Here is a 16547-nt window from a genome sequence, read left to right on the forward strand (position 1 = left end):
GCATCGCAATGAAGAGCAGCCCCCACTCGCTGCAACTAGAGAAAGTCTGAGCGCAGCAACAAAGACCCAATGCAGCCAAAAATAAATAAAATAAATAAATTAAAAAAAAAAGCAGCTAGTTTAAAAAAAAGGGGGGCCTAGTGCCCAGGTCTTGTTTCCTAAATACCATTTAAAAAAAAAAAAGGGACCAGGGCTTACTGAAGAAATGGTTGATTCCGGGGCTGGGGAAGATACAGGAGCCAACCTGGAGGAGCTCTCACTGGCCAAGGCTAGAACAATTTGAGCAACAAAATAAATAAATGATAATACTGAATTATCATCTACAGAATAAAATATAAAATTATCATTCATTAGGTAAACACCACAGTAATAACTGTAGGGCAGCTCCACTGATGAATGATATAATCAAGGCAAAAGTTTGAGGAGAAACAGGATACTAGCAAAGTCTCACTCCCAAGATAGTAATCAATAAAGGGAGAAATAGTGACTTTCCACTGGAGAAATCTGGTAGCCACCACATTAACCGAGTGATCAAGGATAACATCAACAGCAATGAGAGAGGCTGACACCAGGTACCTCCTGATATGATGAACTGAGAGGGGCACAATGCCACTTCTGTGATATTTTTGCCAAATATGTATAACTTCAATATAATCATGAGGAAACATTAGAAAAACCCAAGTTGAAAGACATTCTACAAAATAAGTGACCAGCACGCATCCACAGTGTCAAGGTCATGAATGATAAGGAAAGCCTGAGGAACAGTCTCAGGTTGGAGGAGACTAAGGAGATACAAGAAATAAATGCAGTGTGGGGCCCGGAAAGGATTCTGAAACAGAAATAAGAATACTGGGAGAAAAAAAAAAAAAAAAACTGGTATAATTCAAATAAGGCCTGCAATTTAGTTAAGAGTATTGTACTTATGTTAATTTTCTGGTTTTGATAATTGTACTATAGTTATATGTAGTTATATGTGTTGTTTGCATCAGCGGTTCCTGGATGAAGGGTTTACATGAACTGTCTACTATTTTTGCAACTTTTCTGTAAGTCTAAAATTATTTTAAAATAAAATGTAAAAAAAAAATCAAGGTGGCATTGATTCAAATATCTTCTCTTCTGGACAACCTATCTAAAACTGCTCCCTTCCCAATGTTATCTATCCTCCTCTATTTTTCCTATTTACTACTACCTAAAATAGCAAATATTATAAAATAAGCTACAAGGATATATTGTACAACACAGCAAATATAGCCAATATTTTATAATAATTATAAATGGAGTATACGCTTTGAAAATTGTGAATCACTATATTGTACACCTGTAAATTATATAATATTGCACATCAACTATACGTCAATTAAAAAAAAAGAAGAAAAAAGAAAACAAAAAATAAAAAAATATTAGGGTACCAAAAAAAGCACATATTTTACTTACTTCTCATTGTCTATCTCCTCCACAAAAAAACAAACAAACAAAAAAAAACCAAGCTCTATGAAGAGGCAGGGATTTTTGTCTACTTTGTCCACTGCTGTATCCAAAGTTTAGAACAGTGCCTGACACATATAGGGAGAGACAGTTAAGTGAATTAAAATTGCAAAGAGGATAGTAAAATAAAAATTAGAAAAGCAGGTCTGGAGATTGAAAATTTTACTCCAGAACTCTTGAATTCTAACAAGTCCCCATTTCCTCTTTAGCATATATAAAGTGAGCTTTTCATTCATCTACTTATTACATTTACTGAGCAACTCCTAGGTACCAGACATCAAAGGGATGCAGAGGACTAAGACATGACCCCTATTCTCAAGGAAGTTACAGGTGAGTGGGAGAGAGAAAACATTTAAATAACTACATACAAGGTAGAAGAGGAGAGGAGTCCCCAAAAATGTAAATATAAAATGCAATGGATATTCAGAGGAGGGAGGCACAGGTAGGTTGAGGAGTAAAAGGAAAGGCTTCCTAAATGCTGTTAAATTGATCAAGGGCTTCAATGAATGCTTAGAATTTGAATAAGCAAAAAGCAAAGGTGGGAGAAGGGTATATTGGGAAAAGAAAATTGTGTCAGTAAATCCAAAACCGCAGGAAGGAAGAAGGTACAGAGATAGTTCCGCTCGGCTGGAGCACTGGGTGGGGGTGGGGTAATGGGAAGTAGGGAGGCAAAGGACTGGAATGGCAGGCTGGGGTTAGACTGTGAATGGTCTAGAATTGCAGCCTAAGGGCTCCAGAGCTTGTCAGGGAGCAACAGGGCTTGACCTCTAAATAGTAGAAGGACGTTACTAGAGCACTGCTCTACAAAAATTCTTCATGTAATTTTAGAAGACAGAATTCTAGACTCATAAGAATTGCAAGAAATCTTTCGGATCATCCTGTGTAACTTTTTTTTTTTTTTGCGGTACGTGGGCCTCTCACCGCTGTGGCCTCTCCCATTGCGGAGCACAGGCCCCGGATGCGCAGGCTCAGCGGCCATGGCTCACAGGCCCAGCCACTCCTCGGCACGTGGGATCCTCCTGGACCGGGGCACGAACCTGTGTCCCCTGCATCGGCAGGTGGACTCTCAACCACTGCGCCATCAGGGAAGCCCCTGTGTACCTTTTTATTAACATGAACTCTTTCAATCTTTCCCCCCTATGTTATAGATTTGAGTTCCTTTGTCATCTGGTGCTCTTTTTACATTTACCATCCAGACTTTATCGTGAATACGACACTTCACTACTTCATGAAGCCCCATATGGACTGCTAAACAACTTTACCCATCAGAAAACACTTCCTTAGGTGGAACTAATACCTGTCTTTGTTCAGTTACTACCCATTGCCCTTGGCATAAAATAAGAAGCTTAATTCCTCTTTCACAGTATTAATCCTTAAAGTAGCTGAACACAGTTTTTATATTTTTCTCTCTTTTCCAGGTTGTATATCCCCTACTCCTCGCCTTAAGTGACCTACAGGCTCTTTACTATAACTTCACCTGCTTGTGCACACATCTTGGTTTACCAATGTGATGCTCAGATGGAACCTAACGATCCTAGTGCGGTCTTACTGGCACGGAAGGGGACAGTACAGGACAGTGGTAAACAAAATGGACGCTGGAGAAAGACTGCCTTGGTTTGAAGCCCAGCTTTGCATCTGGGCAGTAATTGAACCTCTCTGAGCCTTAGTTGCCTCGTCTAGAAAATCAGGATAATAGCATCAACTCATAGTGCTACACAGCGCTTAGAAAAGTGTCTTGTAGCATGATTAGTATTATTGCTGAGCTTGAGTTCTCACATTTTACTCACAGGTTATATCTGCCAGCATCGTTTCATGCACAGAGACTGTGCATCTGAGCCTTAAGATGAAAAAGGCTGGCAGCGCTTATACCATTATGCTTATACCATTCTTTTTTTTTTTTAAGTTTTATTTTATTGTTTTTATTGGAGTATAATTGCTTTACAATGTTGTGTTAGTTTCTGCTGTACAATGAAGTGAATCAGCTATATGTATATCTATATCCCCTCCCGTTTGGACCTCCCTCTCCCCCACCCCATCTTATCCATCTGGGTCGTCACAGAGCACTGAGCTGAGCTCCGTGTGCCATACAGCAGATTCCCACTAGCTATCTGTTTTACACATGGTAGCGTATTTATGTCAAACCTAATCTCCCAATTCGTCCCACCCTCCCCTTCCCCGCCCACCCCATGTCCACATGTCCATTCTCTACCTCTACGTCTCTATTCCCCCTGCAAATAGATTCATCTGTACCATTTTTCTATATTCCACAAATATGCGTCAATATATGACGTGTTTTTCTCTTTCTGGCTTACTTCACTCTGTATGACAGACTCTAGGTGCATCCACATCTCTACAAATGACCCAATTTCATTCCGTTTTATGGCTGAGTAATATTCCATTGTATATATGTACCACATCTTCTTTGTCCATTCATCTGTCGCTGGACATTTAGGTTGTTTCCATGTTCTGGCTATTGTAAATAGTGCTGCAATGAACAATGGGGTACATGAGTCCTTTTGAATTATGGTTTTCTCAGAGTATATGCACAGTAGTGGGATTGCTGGATCATATGGTAGTTCGATTTTTAGATTTTTTAAGGAACTTCCATACTGTTCTCCATAGTGGCTGTATCAATTTACATTCCCATCAACAGTACAAAAGGGTTCCCTTTTCTCCATACCCTCTCTGGCATTTATTGCTTGTAGATTTTTTGATGATGGCCATTCTGACTGGTGTGAGGTGATACCTCATTGTAGTTTTGATTTGCATTTCTCTAATAATTAGTGATGTTGAACATCTTTTCACGTGCCTCCTGGCCATCTGTATGTCTTCTTTGGTGAAATGTCTGTTTAGGTCTTCTGCCCACTTTTTAATTGGGTTGTTTGTTTTTTTGATATTGAGCTCCATGAGCTGTTTGTATATTTTGGAGATTAATTCTTTGCCCATTGCTTCATTTGCAAATATTTTCTCCCATTCTGAGGGTTGTCTTTTCGTCGTGTTTATGGTTTCCTTTGCTGTGTAGAAGCTTTTAAGTTTAATTAGGTCCCATTTAATTACTTTTGTTTTTATTTTCATTACTCTAGGAGGTGGGTCAAAAAAAGATCGTGCTGTAGTTTATGTCAGAGAGTGTTTTTCCTATGTTTTCCTCTAAGAGTTTTATAGTGTCTGGTCTTACATTGAGGTCTTTAATCCATTTTGAATTTATTTTTGTGTATGGAATTAGGTAGTGTTCTAATTTCATTCTCTTTTAAAAAAATAAACAAATAACTTTATTTATTTATTTATTTATTTATTTATGGCTGTGTGGGGTCTTAGTTGCTGTGTACAGGCTTTCTCTAGTTGTGGTGAGCGGGGGCTACTCTGTTGTGGTGCATGGGCTTCTCATTGTGGTGGCTTTTCTTCTTGCACAACTCTAGGGCTCTAGGTGTGCAGGCTTCAGTAGTTGTGGCGTGCAGGCTCAGCAGTTGTGGCTCGCAGGCTCTAGAGCGCAGGCTCAGTAGTTGTGGCGCACGGGCTTAGCTGCTCTGTGGCATGTGGGATCTTACCAGATCAGGGATCGAACCCATGTCCCCTGCATTGGCAGGTGGATTCTTAACCACTGTGTCACCAGGGAAGTCCTAATTTCATTCTTTTACATGTAGCTGTCCAGTTTTCCCAGCACCACTTATTGAAGAGGCTGTCTTTTCTCCATTGTACATTCTTGGCTACTTTGTCATAAATTAGGTGACCATACGTGCGTGGGTTTACCTCTGGGCTTTCTATCCTGTACCATTGATCTATATGTCTGTTTTTGTGCCAGTACCATACTGTCTTGGTTACCGTAGCTTTGTAGTATACTTTGAAGTCGGGGAGCCTGATTCCTCCAGTTCTGTTTTTCTTTCTCAAGATTGCTTTGGCTATTCGGGGTCTTTTGTGTTTCCATATAAATTGTAAAAATTTTTGTTCTAATTCTGTGAAGAATGCCATTGGTAGTTTGATAGGGATTGCATTGAATCTGTAGATTGCTTTGGGTAGTAGAGTCATTTTCACAATATTGATTCTTCCAATCCAAAAACGTGGTATATTTCTCCATCTGTTTATGTCATCTTTTTTTTTTTTTTTTTTTTTTTTTTTTGCGGTACGCGGGCCTCTCACTGTTGTGGCCTCTCCCATTGCGGAGCACAGGCTCCGGATGCGCAGGCTCAGTGGCCATGGCTCACGGGCCCAGCCACTACGCGGCATATGGGATCTTCCCGGACCGGGGCATGAAGCTGTGTCCCCTGCATCGGCAGGCAGACTCTCAACCACTGTGCCACCAGGGAAGCCCTATGTCATCTTTGATTTCTTTCATCAGTGTTTTATAGTTTTCTGAGTATAACTCTTTTGCCTCTTTAGGCTTCAATTTTATTTAGAGGATATTTTCTTTTCCAGTTGGAGATTATTCTCACTAAAGGAGATAAACTAGCATTTGAAAATGGGAGAATGCATAAATCAGTCAATCAATCATGTAATCTTGTCCACTGTTCCAATGCTGAAGGCCCACAATTTCTTATTTTCTTTGCTTTCTCCTCTCAGAGGATCAAAGGCCCCTTCCAATTCGAGTCTTTGACAACGTTTGTGTAAGTTCATGCCACCCCATTACTTTTGGCCTCTGTACATACCATTCTTTCTATCTTTTGCAGGTATCCTTTAAAAAAAATCCATGCTCATCAAGGAACTTCTCATTCTGCTTCTTTAGTTTCTTTTGATCGTATGCCACGCTGTTGGCAACTCAAGCACCTTTCTTCCCCTTTCATGCTGAAAGCCTGGAAACTACATGTCCTAGCATCTCTCCAGAAGGGCTTTGGGTTAGACTGTGGCAAGGAGAGGAACTTGTATTTCAGAAGGCAAAAGAGAAACAGAAGCCACTGGTGCTCTGGTAACAGTGGTGGGCAGACTGTGGGCTTCAGCAAACATTTTGACAGTGGTTTCTACAATCTTCCTGCAGATCTCCACATGGATGTCTGCAGGCAGGCCAGACCATCAGTGACGACATTCTTGCCACTTCTGATTTCCTGAAAGCCAGCACTGTTTTTTGCTGAAGTTGGCTTCCTTAGTCCTTTCAGTGACTTTCAAATTTCCTATATTAAATTGCTTTCTGTTCGCAATCAGGGGTTTTATTTCTCTGACAGGTTTGGTAGGGAAAACAGAAGGTCCTCTCTATAACTCGAGTTTAAAGGATTTTGTAAGGAAAATAGAGGCTTATGCAACTGTTGGAAAGGCAAGATCAGGGAAGCTGCAACAGAAGACTGTCTTCAGCACTGGAGTAGGAGGTTCTCAAGAGCTCACTGCAAGCTGCTGCAAACCTCAGTATCTCTGGGGAGACATCGACGACCCTGGCTGCCTACAGCATCAGGCCAGGCGGGAGCTGCCTCTGGAGAATAATGGCTTCTTCTCTTCTGCTTTCCAAATTGCATGCAAGTGTGCCTTTCCTTGGCCGACTGCAGTTTGGAACTACACAGACGGGAGGATTCTGGGAAATGTACTCTGGATGCTTCTCTGTGACGCAGAGGAGACTGGAGAAGGAGGCGAATGTGACACAGAGTTGCAAACAGATACTTCAGTACAAACGTAGTTCTCATATTTGTTTACACAGAACAATCAGTGACTGGATAGTTAATATTTTTTATTTTATTTGTTTTCCATCCCACTTGAACTACATTTTTTCTTGTTATGAACCATATACAACTTTTAGCAATTTATGTTCTTTTCGCATACAAACCTGACTATGCCCTCTGCTATTATGAACTGAAAGGTGCTCTCTGTCATAAAAAATCCCCAGATTAATAATATTTCCTTATTGTTTCTTGCATCTTCTGAGAGTAAAAACTGTTATCAAAAGTTTATGCAGTTTCCTGCTTTGTGGAGAATGATAATTTTAGTATATACACAGACAAAATTATACTCTTAGGAATGGAAACGTTCTTAGAAGTCACACAGTTGGTTTTCCCCACCAATATTTGAGTCCTTACAATTGGAATGGCAAATAACTGTACATGTGTTCCTGGCTTTCTGCTCCTGTTGCCAATGGCAGGCGTTGCTAATGGATCTCAGCACTTTTCCTGCTGCATCTGAACTCAGCCTTAGAATCCTTCTCCATTTACCGTGCTGGCCAGCTAGTACCAACAGATAAGAGCTTCATGCAAGATGGAACCTATTTGCATCCCTGTCAAGTGGCCATCGTCCTACTCTTAACACCTCCAGTGACAGTGAATGCACCACTTCCCAGAAGTTACCTATTCCATCTCTAAATACAGTTGACCCTTGAACAACAAGGATTTGAACTGGGTGGATCCACTTATGCATAGATTTTTTCCCAACAGTAAATACTACAGTACTACACAATCCACGGTTGGTTGAATCTGTGAGTTCAGAGGAACTGTGGATACAGAGGGCTGATGATAAATTATATCTGGGTTTTCGACTGTGTGGAGGGTCTGCACCCTGGACCCCTACATTGTTCAAGGGTCAACTGTAGTTCCATTTCTTAGAAAGTTCTCCCTTCTATGGGACTGAAATGCAAGTTCTTTCTACCCATTAGTCCTATTCCTGAGACCACACGTAAGTCCAAATCTGCTTTTGTAAACAATTCTTCCAGTACTTGAAGACAAGTCTCTTCTGCTTGGATCCGGTGAATTCCCCTAATCACTCCCTGTGTTCTTTCACAATTTTGGTGATTCTCTGATAGTTTTCCAAATTGTCTTATGGTGTGTGGCCTCCAAAGTTTGCTCTGAATTGTCTCGTACAGACGGCCTCTAGGAACTAGTAGCAGATCGACTCACGTATACTGTTGAGCCGCACAACGTTTAGCAAAGCAGAGCCAGGCATCTAACGATGAAAGACTCAGCTAGCCAACACCTGAAAGCTGTCCTTGAGACCGCCTAGTCCAAGTCCAAATCCACTTCCATAAACAGTTCTTCCAGTACTTGCAGACCAGTTCTCTAACCGGTCCATCAGAACCTACGTTCAGCCACCACTCCCTGGAGCTTCTGTAATCAATGCAGACTATAGCTGTCTCCTAAAAGGCCTAAGTGCACTCCTCTGCCCACCAGACAATTTCTTGGACGAATTCTGTTAGCACTTCCACCTTTCCACCATGGTCCAAGTCAAGCAATAGTCTAACTGATCTCTCTGCTTTCATTGTTGCTCTATAGTCTACCCTCAACACATCAGCCAGAGTGGTCCTATTAAAAACTGAAACCCTGGGCTTCCCTGGTGGCGCAGTGGTTGAGAGTCTGCCTGCCGATGCAGGGGACACGGGTTCGTGCCCCGGTCCGGGAAGATCCCACATGCCACGGAGAGGCTGGGCCCGTGAGCCACGGCCGCTGAGCCTGCGCGTCCGGAGCCTGTGCTCCGCAACGCGAGAGGCCACAACAGTGAGAGGCCTGCGTACTGCAAAAAACAAACAAAAAAAAACAAACAAAAAAAAACAGCATAGTAGAAGAAATGGAAGTTGTGATTGGAGAGCAGTATATTTAGACCAAAGATGTTCAAAAGGAGCAGATCTCCGTGACAACATGATCTGGATTCGGCCATGAGTGGGGGACTGAAATAACACAGATGTGAATGAAAGTCAGTGTGACTGAGCCAGTTAATGAATTGGATGCCAAGGATGGGCCATACACATGGGCATCATAGGCACCCAGGATGATAAGCCATGGACGGAAAGAAAGACTGAGCCAGATGCTACAGTAAATGAGAGAGAGGCCTAGGAGTCAGTAGGTGGCAGCTACAAGGAGAAGAAGCTGGTACCAGCCTCATATGAACAGAGCTTTGTACTTAAGGGTAGAAGGACAATAGCTAAGCAACAACAGTGAAAACAAAGAAGACACCAACTGCATCTCCAGACCCCGAAGGGTGGGGAGTATGAAAGAACAAGCAGCTTTTACTTCCAAATGCTGCAGGGGTTTGGGAGTCCTGAGGGGAGAACCAGGTTTCAGTTAAAGAGGTGGTGAAGAGAGAAGATTCAGTGCAGGGACTGAGAGTGTGGGGATACATCCTGACCATGAAATTGGGGTTTAAAAAGGCAGTGTAGGGCATGGGAGGCAGGGAAGTAATAGGAGGCTGCATCTGGGGAGAGAAAGCACAAAGAGGAATGGGGATGAAAGCACAAAAGAACAGGCAATGACCAATGATGAGAACATACGACATTAGGTTTAAGCTTGCCACAAGGTTCCATCAACACTGAGCAAGTCTTTCTCAAGCATCTGCTCTGTGACAGTGTTGCTGTAAGTGCTTGGGCACATAGTAAGCAAAGGTCCCTGCCCTTTCAGGGCTCACAGTCTAGCAGGAGGAAACAGACAGTGAACAATCAGCGTAATATAATAAATAACAAAATGATCTAGGGTACTAGGATGTGATAAATGCTCTGGAAAATACAGAAAAGGTAGAGCAGCTTGAGGGGGTCTGGGAGTATCCGTGAGGATGTGGGGGGAGAAAGTCTTACAGAGAATGGTCCGGGCAAACCTTTAGCAAAAAAAAGGAAGCGAGAGAATTAGGCATGCTTATTCAGAGCAGAGTCCTAAGCAGTAGGAACAACTACTAAAAAGGTCCAAAGCCAGGAGGATGCCAAGCATGTTGAAGAAATAATGAAAAGAACAAAGCAGCTAGAGCTGTGTGAACAAGGGGAGAGGAACAGGAGGTAAACAGGATGCTGGGGGTGGGGAGGTACAGTGAAATGGGAAACCAGTGCAAGAGGAGAGACACGATGGGGTTTCAGTTTTGTTTTTTTTTTTTGTGGTACGCAGCCCTCTCACTGCTGTGGGCTCTCCCGTTGCGGAGCACAGGCTCCGGACGCGCAGGCTCAGTGGCCGTGGCTCACGGGCCCAGCCGCTCCGGGGCGTGTGGGATCTTCCCGGACCGGGGCACGAACCCGTGTCCCCTGCATCGGCAGGCGGACTCTCAACCACTGCGCCACCAGGGAAGCCCTATGCTGGCTCTTTGATCTCATCAAAATCCCCCTTCCCTTGACTCCTCTGCATTATCCTTTCCTTATGGTTTCTTGATAGTTCCACTTCTTTCTTGACTAGCTTAAACACCACGATCCATCAGTTCCTATGAGTTGCCAGTCTAATCATCATGGATTTTTGTACTGGTTAACATGGTAGAGTTCAAATAAATTTGAAACAGTGAGAAAAAACCCGAAAGACCTCAGATGTCTTACTTTAGGTAAGAAAGGAAATAATATGAATTCTCTACACTTCAGGAATTGTCAGGAAAAGAGAGTAAAGTCAAAGCTGGAGGGTCTGGTGAACCGTAATCAGGTTTTATGCTATAGCCACATGGTGGTGCCATTTTAGCTGATAAGCAGAAACCCCTCCTTTGCTCAGCACTGCGTGAACTGCACGGCTGTTTACGGACAGTGGAACTTCTGCAAGTGATTATGACTAATGTGCTGTTGCTTTATAAACTGTTATTATAACTGAAAATATTTTCATATCCTACAATGTTCATTAAGCAGCGGTTCTAGTGATAGTGCTGAAAAACACAGCCCCCAAACAGTAACTTTGGAACAGAAGCTAGTTCTGATAAAACATGAAGAAGAAGGCCAAACAGTCACTATGACACCCTGTGTGCTGTTCATTTAGGAACGAGCACTCTAAAAACATGAGAGGTAATGAAGGAAAAAAATTAAAAGAAGTATTAAGGTAAAAATAGGCGACAATGCTGTCCATTCACGCATCTTCCCCCAATTATCCCCCTTACATATTTTCCTATGGGAAAATTAGTCTTGAAGTATGAGTTTTACATCATGAGATCACTTAGAAACATATCTAACACACAAATGTAAATGCCTCCTCAAAATACAATATTTCCCCTACCTCCTCCATGAAGTGATCCTCTTCTACAGCTACTCCCAGGCACACAGTAAACAGCGTGGTGATTACGAGCGTGGACTTTGGAGCCAGATGGCCTGGGTGTGAATCTCCTAGTTTCCTAATTTTCTAATTATATGGCTTTGGGTTAATTACTTAACCTCTCTGTGCACCAGATTCCTCATCTGAAAATTAGGATGATAACACTACTTACCGTCAAAGGGCTGTTGTGAGGATTGGTCAGGTTAATATATGTAAGACACTTAGAACCTCCCAAAAGCACTGAGAAAACACTATGTAAATATTAGCTACTGTTGTAGTGATCATCATCGCCATCACCACCACCACCATCTTCCCATCAACCCTTGATGATACTTACAAGCCTGTATTTATTTCACTGGGTTAAAAAAAAGTAAGGTGCTCCTTTATTCACAGTATATCTATGAATTACTCATAGTATATACAGTGGTTACTCATAGGCTATGCAGTGGTGTGAAGACAGTCCTCTTGCTATTTCTTCTAGAAGACTGTCAGAATCCTTCACCACAGTTCTGTGTGTCAATATACAGTAGAGTAGGCAGCGCAAGTTTAGAGAGCCTTTTCCAGTGCAAGTGCTGGGTAAGTGGTATGATTCTGAATAGAGCCCACTCAGGCACTAATATTTACATCAAGTGATACAACAGTATGTTTCTTCCCCCAGTCTTACCTTCAGCCTGTCCTTGGGCAGTGCGACGACTCCTTGCTTGATGATTTCCAGAACCCGTTCCACTGACAGCTCAGCTCCAGCTTGTAGCAACCTCGAGCTAAAGAAGGTGATCACCTGGAATGTAAAGTGTTATTTTTTTAAATAAGTAGATGTATGAGAGGTATTTTCAGTAGATGCCTTTCTCACATGGTAGTCAAAGGATCATCGTTCCATTTCTTCGAGTGGCCTGGCTTTCAATTCACTAGCTCTCCTAAATAAGTCCTCTGTATAAAGGGTTTGATGGCTGAATCAGAGCCAACCCCTGAATATTCAGGGTTGATGATGCATTCTGTGAATTATGCAGGCTCCTGAATTCTGCACTTCCTTGTGCTGCCTCACCTTGCATTCATATTTCATTTAGAGAGCAGCACCCATCAGAAGGTAGGAAGAGAAAGCTAAAGCTTAATATCTGTTAATATTGAGGCTTAATAGTAGTTGTCCAGAAAAAGTCTTAATAAGAAAGAAATTTGAAGCTAATGGCTAAAATGATGTTTTGGGGATTACTTATCAATTTAATTTATCCACAACACTCTTACCTCTGAGCACCGGGGATAATCAACAGCAAGCTGTAATTTTTTGGTTTCATGTCACAGCACAGCCTGAACTATGTAGCAAGGTGCTAACACAGTAACATTTGGAAATAACACTGTCTCTTAACACTTGTCATTAAAAACTAAAAGACTGTCATCATTTTTTAGGAAATCACTTAAAAACCACAATGTCAATAAATCAAGAAGACCATAAGTCACTTTTTATTCAAGAGACTATACACTATAGACAAGTGTTTATAGTCAGAGATGCCTGCAAAAATATAAAAATTTGTTTCTTAAAAAGTTGAGTATTTCCATTTACATGTTTTCTATTTTATAGGTAAATTATTTTAAGTTAACTAAGAGTTATTTCCAAACAGTTTTCTAGATTTTCTTTCAAGATTACTCTCCTAAATATTAATTGTTCAAATGCACAATAACTTTTCTCCTAACCATTCTAGTGGAAGGTGCATGATATGACATAAATGCCACTGAAATAGATTTATTCTGGAAAGTAGAGACCCAGCTGGAGCCAGAACCCTAACAAGCTTGTGCCTTGAAGGACTGTGGCAACGAGCAAAAACAAAGGCAGCCAATGCCTGGTTACACTGCTGTTGATTCCAAATAAATCATTTCTTTATCTCAGGCAGTTTGCTGGCACCAGCTCCTTTGCAAGTTGCTTATTTTGTCCATGACAGGTTGGTTTTCAACATGTGCCTATGGGTCTTGTTTTTTCCAAGTCAGATTTTAAGCTCTCTGGGATAAAATTTTGTTCACAAGAGTTTAGACACAGCAGGTACTATAACTGATTTTCATAAATTGTAATTAAGTCTCTTTTTATTTATTTATTTTTGGCTGCACTGGGTCTTCGTTGCTGCGCGCAGACTTTCTCTACTTGCGGCGAGCAGGAGCTACTCTTTGTTGTGGTGCGCGGGCTTATCATTGCAGTGGCTTCTCGTTGCGGAACACGGCCTCTAGGCACGTGGGCTTCATAGTTGTGGCACATGGGATCATCTGGCTCGCGGGCTGGGCTCTAGAGCTCAGGCTCAGTAGTTGTGGCACACAGGCTTAGTTGCTCCGTGGCATGTGGGATCTTCCCGGACCAGGGATCGAACCCATGTACCTTGCATTGGCAGGTGGATTCTTAACCACTGCACCACCAGGGAAGTCCCTCTTTTTATTTTTAAATGGACATTTTATACGTGTAAAATAAGTAAATTCTGTGAAAATATTTTTTGAATTTTGGCTGTACCTGAAGTTTTTGTGTTTTACTTAAGATACCGATGATACCCTTGACAACCTATTCAGTGGAAGGAATAATTAGAGAATTTACAAAGGAAATAGATGATACTTTTTGTCTGCAAGAAAGATGCAATGTGTACAGCAACTGAAATTCAATAAAAGGGAAATAAAAGAGAAAGATGCAAGGTAATAACTGGGGGACAAGACACTGACCAAACGTATAATTAAATGGATTTAAGACATCATGGTAGTGTACACTACAAAATACTCAAAGTCAGAGGCCTAGTTTGGGTCCTGCCTGTGACACTTACTAACCATGTGACTTGTAAGATGCTCAACTTCTTCCAGATGTAGAATTGTGCAGTGGTTTGGAGCACTTATCAGGTGTCAGATTGCTTGCATTTAAATCCCAGCTCTCCTTATAAACTTAGGCAAGTTATTTAACATCTCCATGCCTGAGCTTCCTGATCTATAAATGAAGAAAAATAAAATGCCTGCCTCATGGGGTTGTTCTTAGAATTAAGTTAATACTTGCAGAGCACAAAGAACGATGCCTGGCACATGGTAAGTGCTCACAAAATGTCAGTAACTATGATTGTCATTAGGTGTATCTCAGTATCTTTGTTTATAAAATGAAAAAGTTGCCCCATCTACTGCATAGGAAACAATCATAATACATGTAAAAGTAGTCTGCTAAGGATGAAACCCATGAATGTTAGTACCCCACCAATGTATCCAATCAATAACATTTCTTTGTAGTTATATGTCTATATTCCTGATTTTATGCCTGATATAGGCGAAAAGTTTGTAAGAACTGAGTTTGGTGGCACAGGTCATCTCACCCAAACCAGTCAGGACTATCAAGTGAAATCTACTGAAAGTAAATTTTAGGAAAGCCTGCAGGTTAAAACCTACATGATCACCAGTAGTTTAACACATTACTGAGGTCAACTAACAACTCTTCTCTTTTTACTTGATGAATTTATGTACAACTTTTCCCAAGAAATTTATATTAATTTTATTATTTTCAGAAAAATTAAACTTAGTACCAGATTGAGGAAGTTTTCATAGTTTGCTTAGGTTGCATAGGTTGCTTCCATATCTTGGCAGTCATAAATAATGCTGCTCTGTACACTGGCGTGCATGTATCTTTTTGAATTAGTGTTTTTGTTTTTTTCAGACACATATGCAGGAGTGGAATTGCTGGGTCATATGGTAGTTCTATTTTTCGTTTTTTTGAGGAAACTCCATACTGCAGATATTGAACTATCCTTGCATCCCTGGGATAATCCCACTTGATCATGGTGTATGATTCTTTTAATATATTGTTGAATTCAGTTTGCTAATATCTTATTGAGGATTTTTGCATCTATGGTCATCAGTGATATTGGCTGTAATTTTCTTTTTTTGTGATGCCTTTGGTTTTGGTATCAGGGTGATGATGCCTCACAGAATGAGTTCAGAAGTGTTCCTTCTTCTGCAATTTTTGGGAATAGTTTGTGAAAGACAGGTGTTAATTCTTCTCTAAATGTTTGGTAGAATTCACCTGTGAAGCCATCTGGTCCTGGATTTTTGTTTGTTGAGAGCTTTAAAATGACCGATTCAATTTCATTACTTGTAATTGGTCTGTTCATATTTTCTATTTCTTCCCGGTTCAGTTTTGGGACACTGTGCATTTCTAGAAATTTGCCCATTTCTTCTAGGTTGTCCATTTTATTGGCATACAGTTGTTTGCAGTAATCTCTTACGATCCTTTGTATTTTTGTGGTATCAGTTGTAACTTCTCCTTTTTTGTTTCTGATTTTACTGATTTGGGCCCTCTCTCTTTTTTTCTTGGTGAGTCTGGCTAAAGGTTTATCAATTTTGTTTATCTTTTCAAGGAATCAACTTTCAGTTTCACTGATCTTTTCTATTTTTTTCAGTCTCTATCTCATTTATTTCCACTCTGATCTTTATGATTTCTTTCCTTCTACTAACTTTGGGTTTTGTTTGTTCTTCATTCTCTAATTCCTTTAGGTGTAAGGTGAGGTTGGTTGTTTGAGATTTTTCTTGTTTTCTGAAGTAGGCTTGTATTGCTATAAACTTCCCTCTTAGAACTGCATTTGCTGTTCCATAGATTTTGGATCATTGTGTTTCCATTTTCATTTGTCTCCAGGATTAAAAAAAATTTCCTCTTTGATTTCTTCAGTGACGCTTTGGTTGTTCAGTAGCATATTGTTTAGCCTCCACGTGTCTGGGTTTTTTGCATTTTTTTTTCTTCTTGTAGTTGATTTCAAGTCTCACAGCACTGTGGTTGGAAAAGATGCTTGATATGGTTTCAATTTTCTTAAATTTACTGACAGTCGTTCTGTGGCCTAGTGTGTGGTCTACCCTGGAGAATGTTCAACGTGCACTTGAAAAGAATGTGTATTCTGCTGCTTTTGGATGAAATATTCTCTATATATCTATTAAGTTTATTTGATCTAATGTGCCGCTTAAGGCCAGTGTTTCCTTACTGATTTTGTATCTGGATGATATGTCCATTGATGTAAGTGGGGCTGCACAAGGTGATCTGAAGGTGAACAGATGACCCCTGCAAATGCCGTGGGTTATATTATAGCAACAGAACTCTGAGCTTAGAGAACCCAAATCTCTTACAATGGTCAGTAAAAGTGTCTACCTTTTGCTCCCGAGGGAGACAAAGACATGCTCCCATCTTTACCCCATCTGATC

The 16547-nt window shown here is 41.0% G+C and overlaps 1 protein-coding gene across 2 annotated transcripts in view; it reads right to left on the reverse strand.

The window, feature by feature from the left end:
* Window positions 1–16547, reverse strand: part of DYM (dymeclin) — a 372239-nt gene that overhangs the window by 53026 nt on the left and 302666 nt on the right. For both annotated transcript variants that reach the window (XM_073790708.1, XM_019937032.3), the window contains one exon: window positions 12025–12138. In XM_073790708.1, coding sequence (XP_073646809.1) covers window positions 12025–12138 — 114 coding nt within the window. The remainder of the gene's footprint in view (window positions 1–12024; window positions 12139–16547) is intronic.

Source organism: Tursiops truncatus, chromosome 13, assembly GCF_011762595.2.
Source record: "Tursiops truncatus isolate mTurTru1 chromosome 13, mTurTru1.mat.Y, whole genome shotgun sequence".
Lineage (NCBI taxonomy): Eukaryota > Metazoa > Chordata > Mammalia > Artiodactyla > Delphinidae > Tursiops > Tursiops truncatus.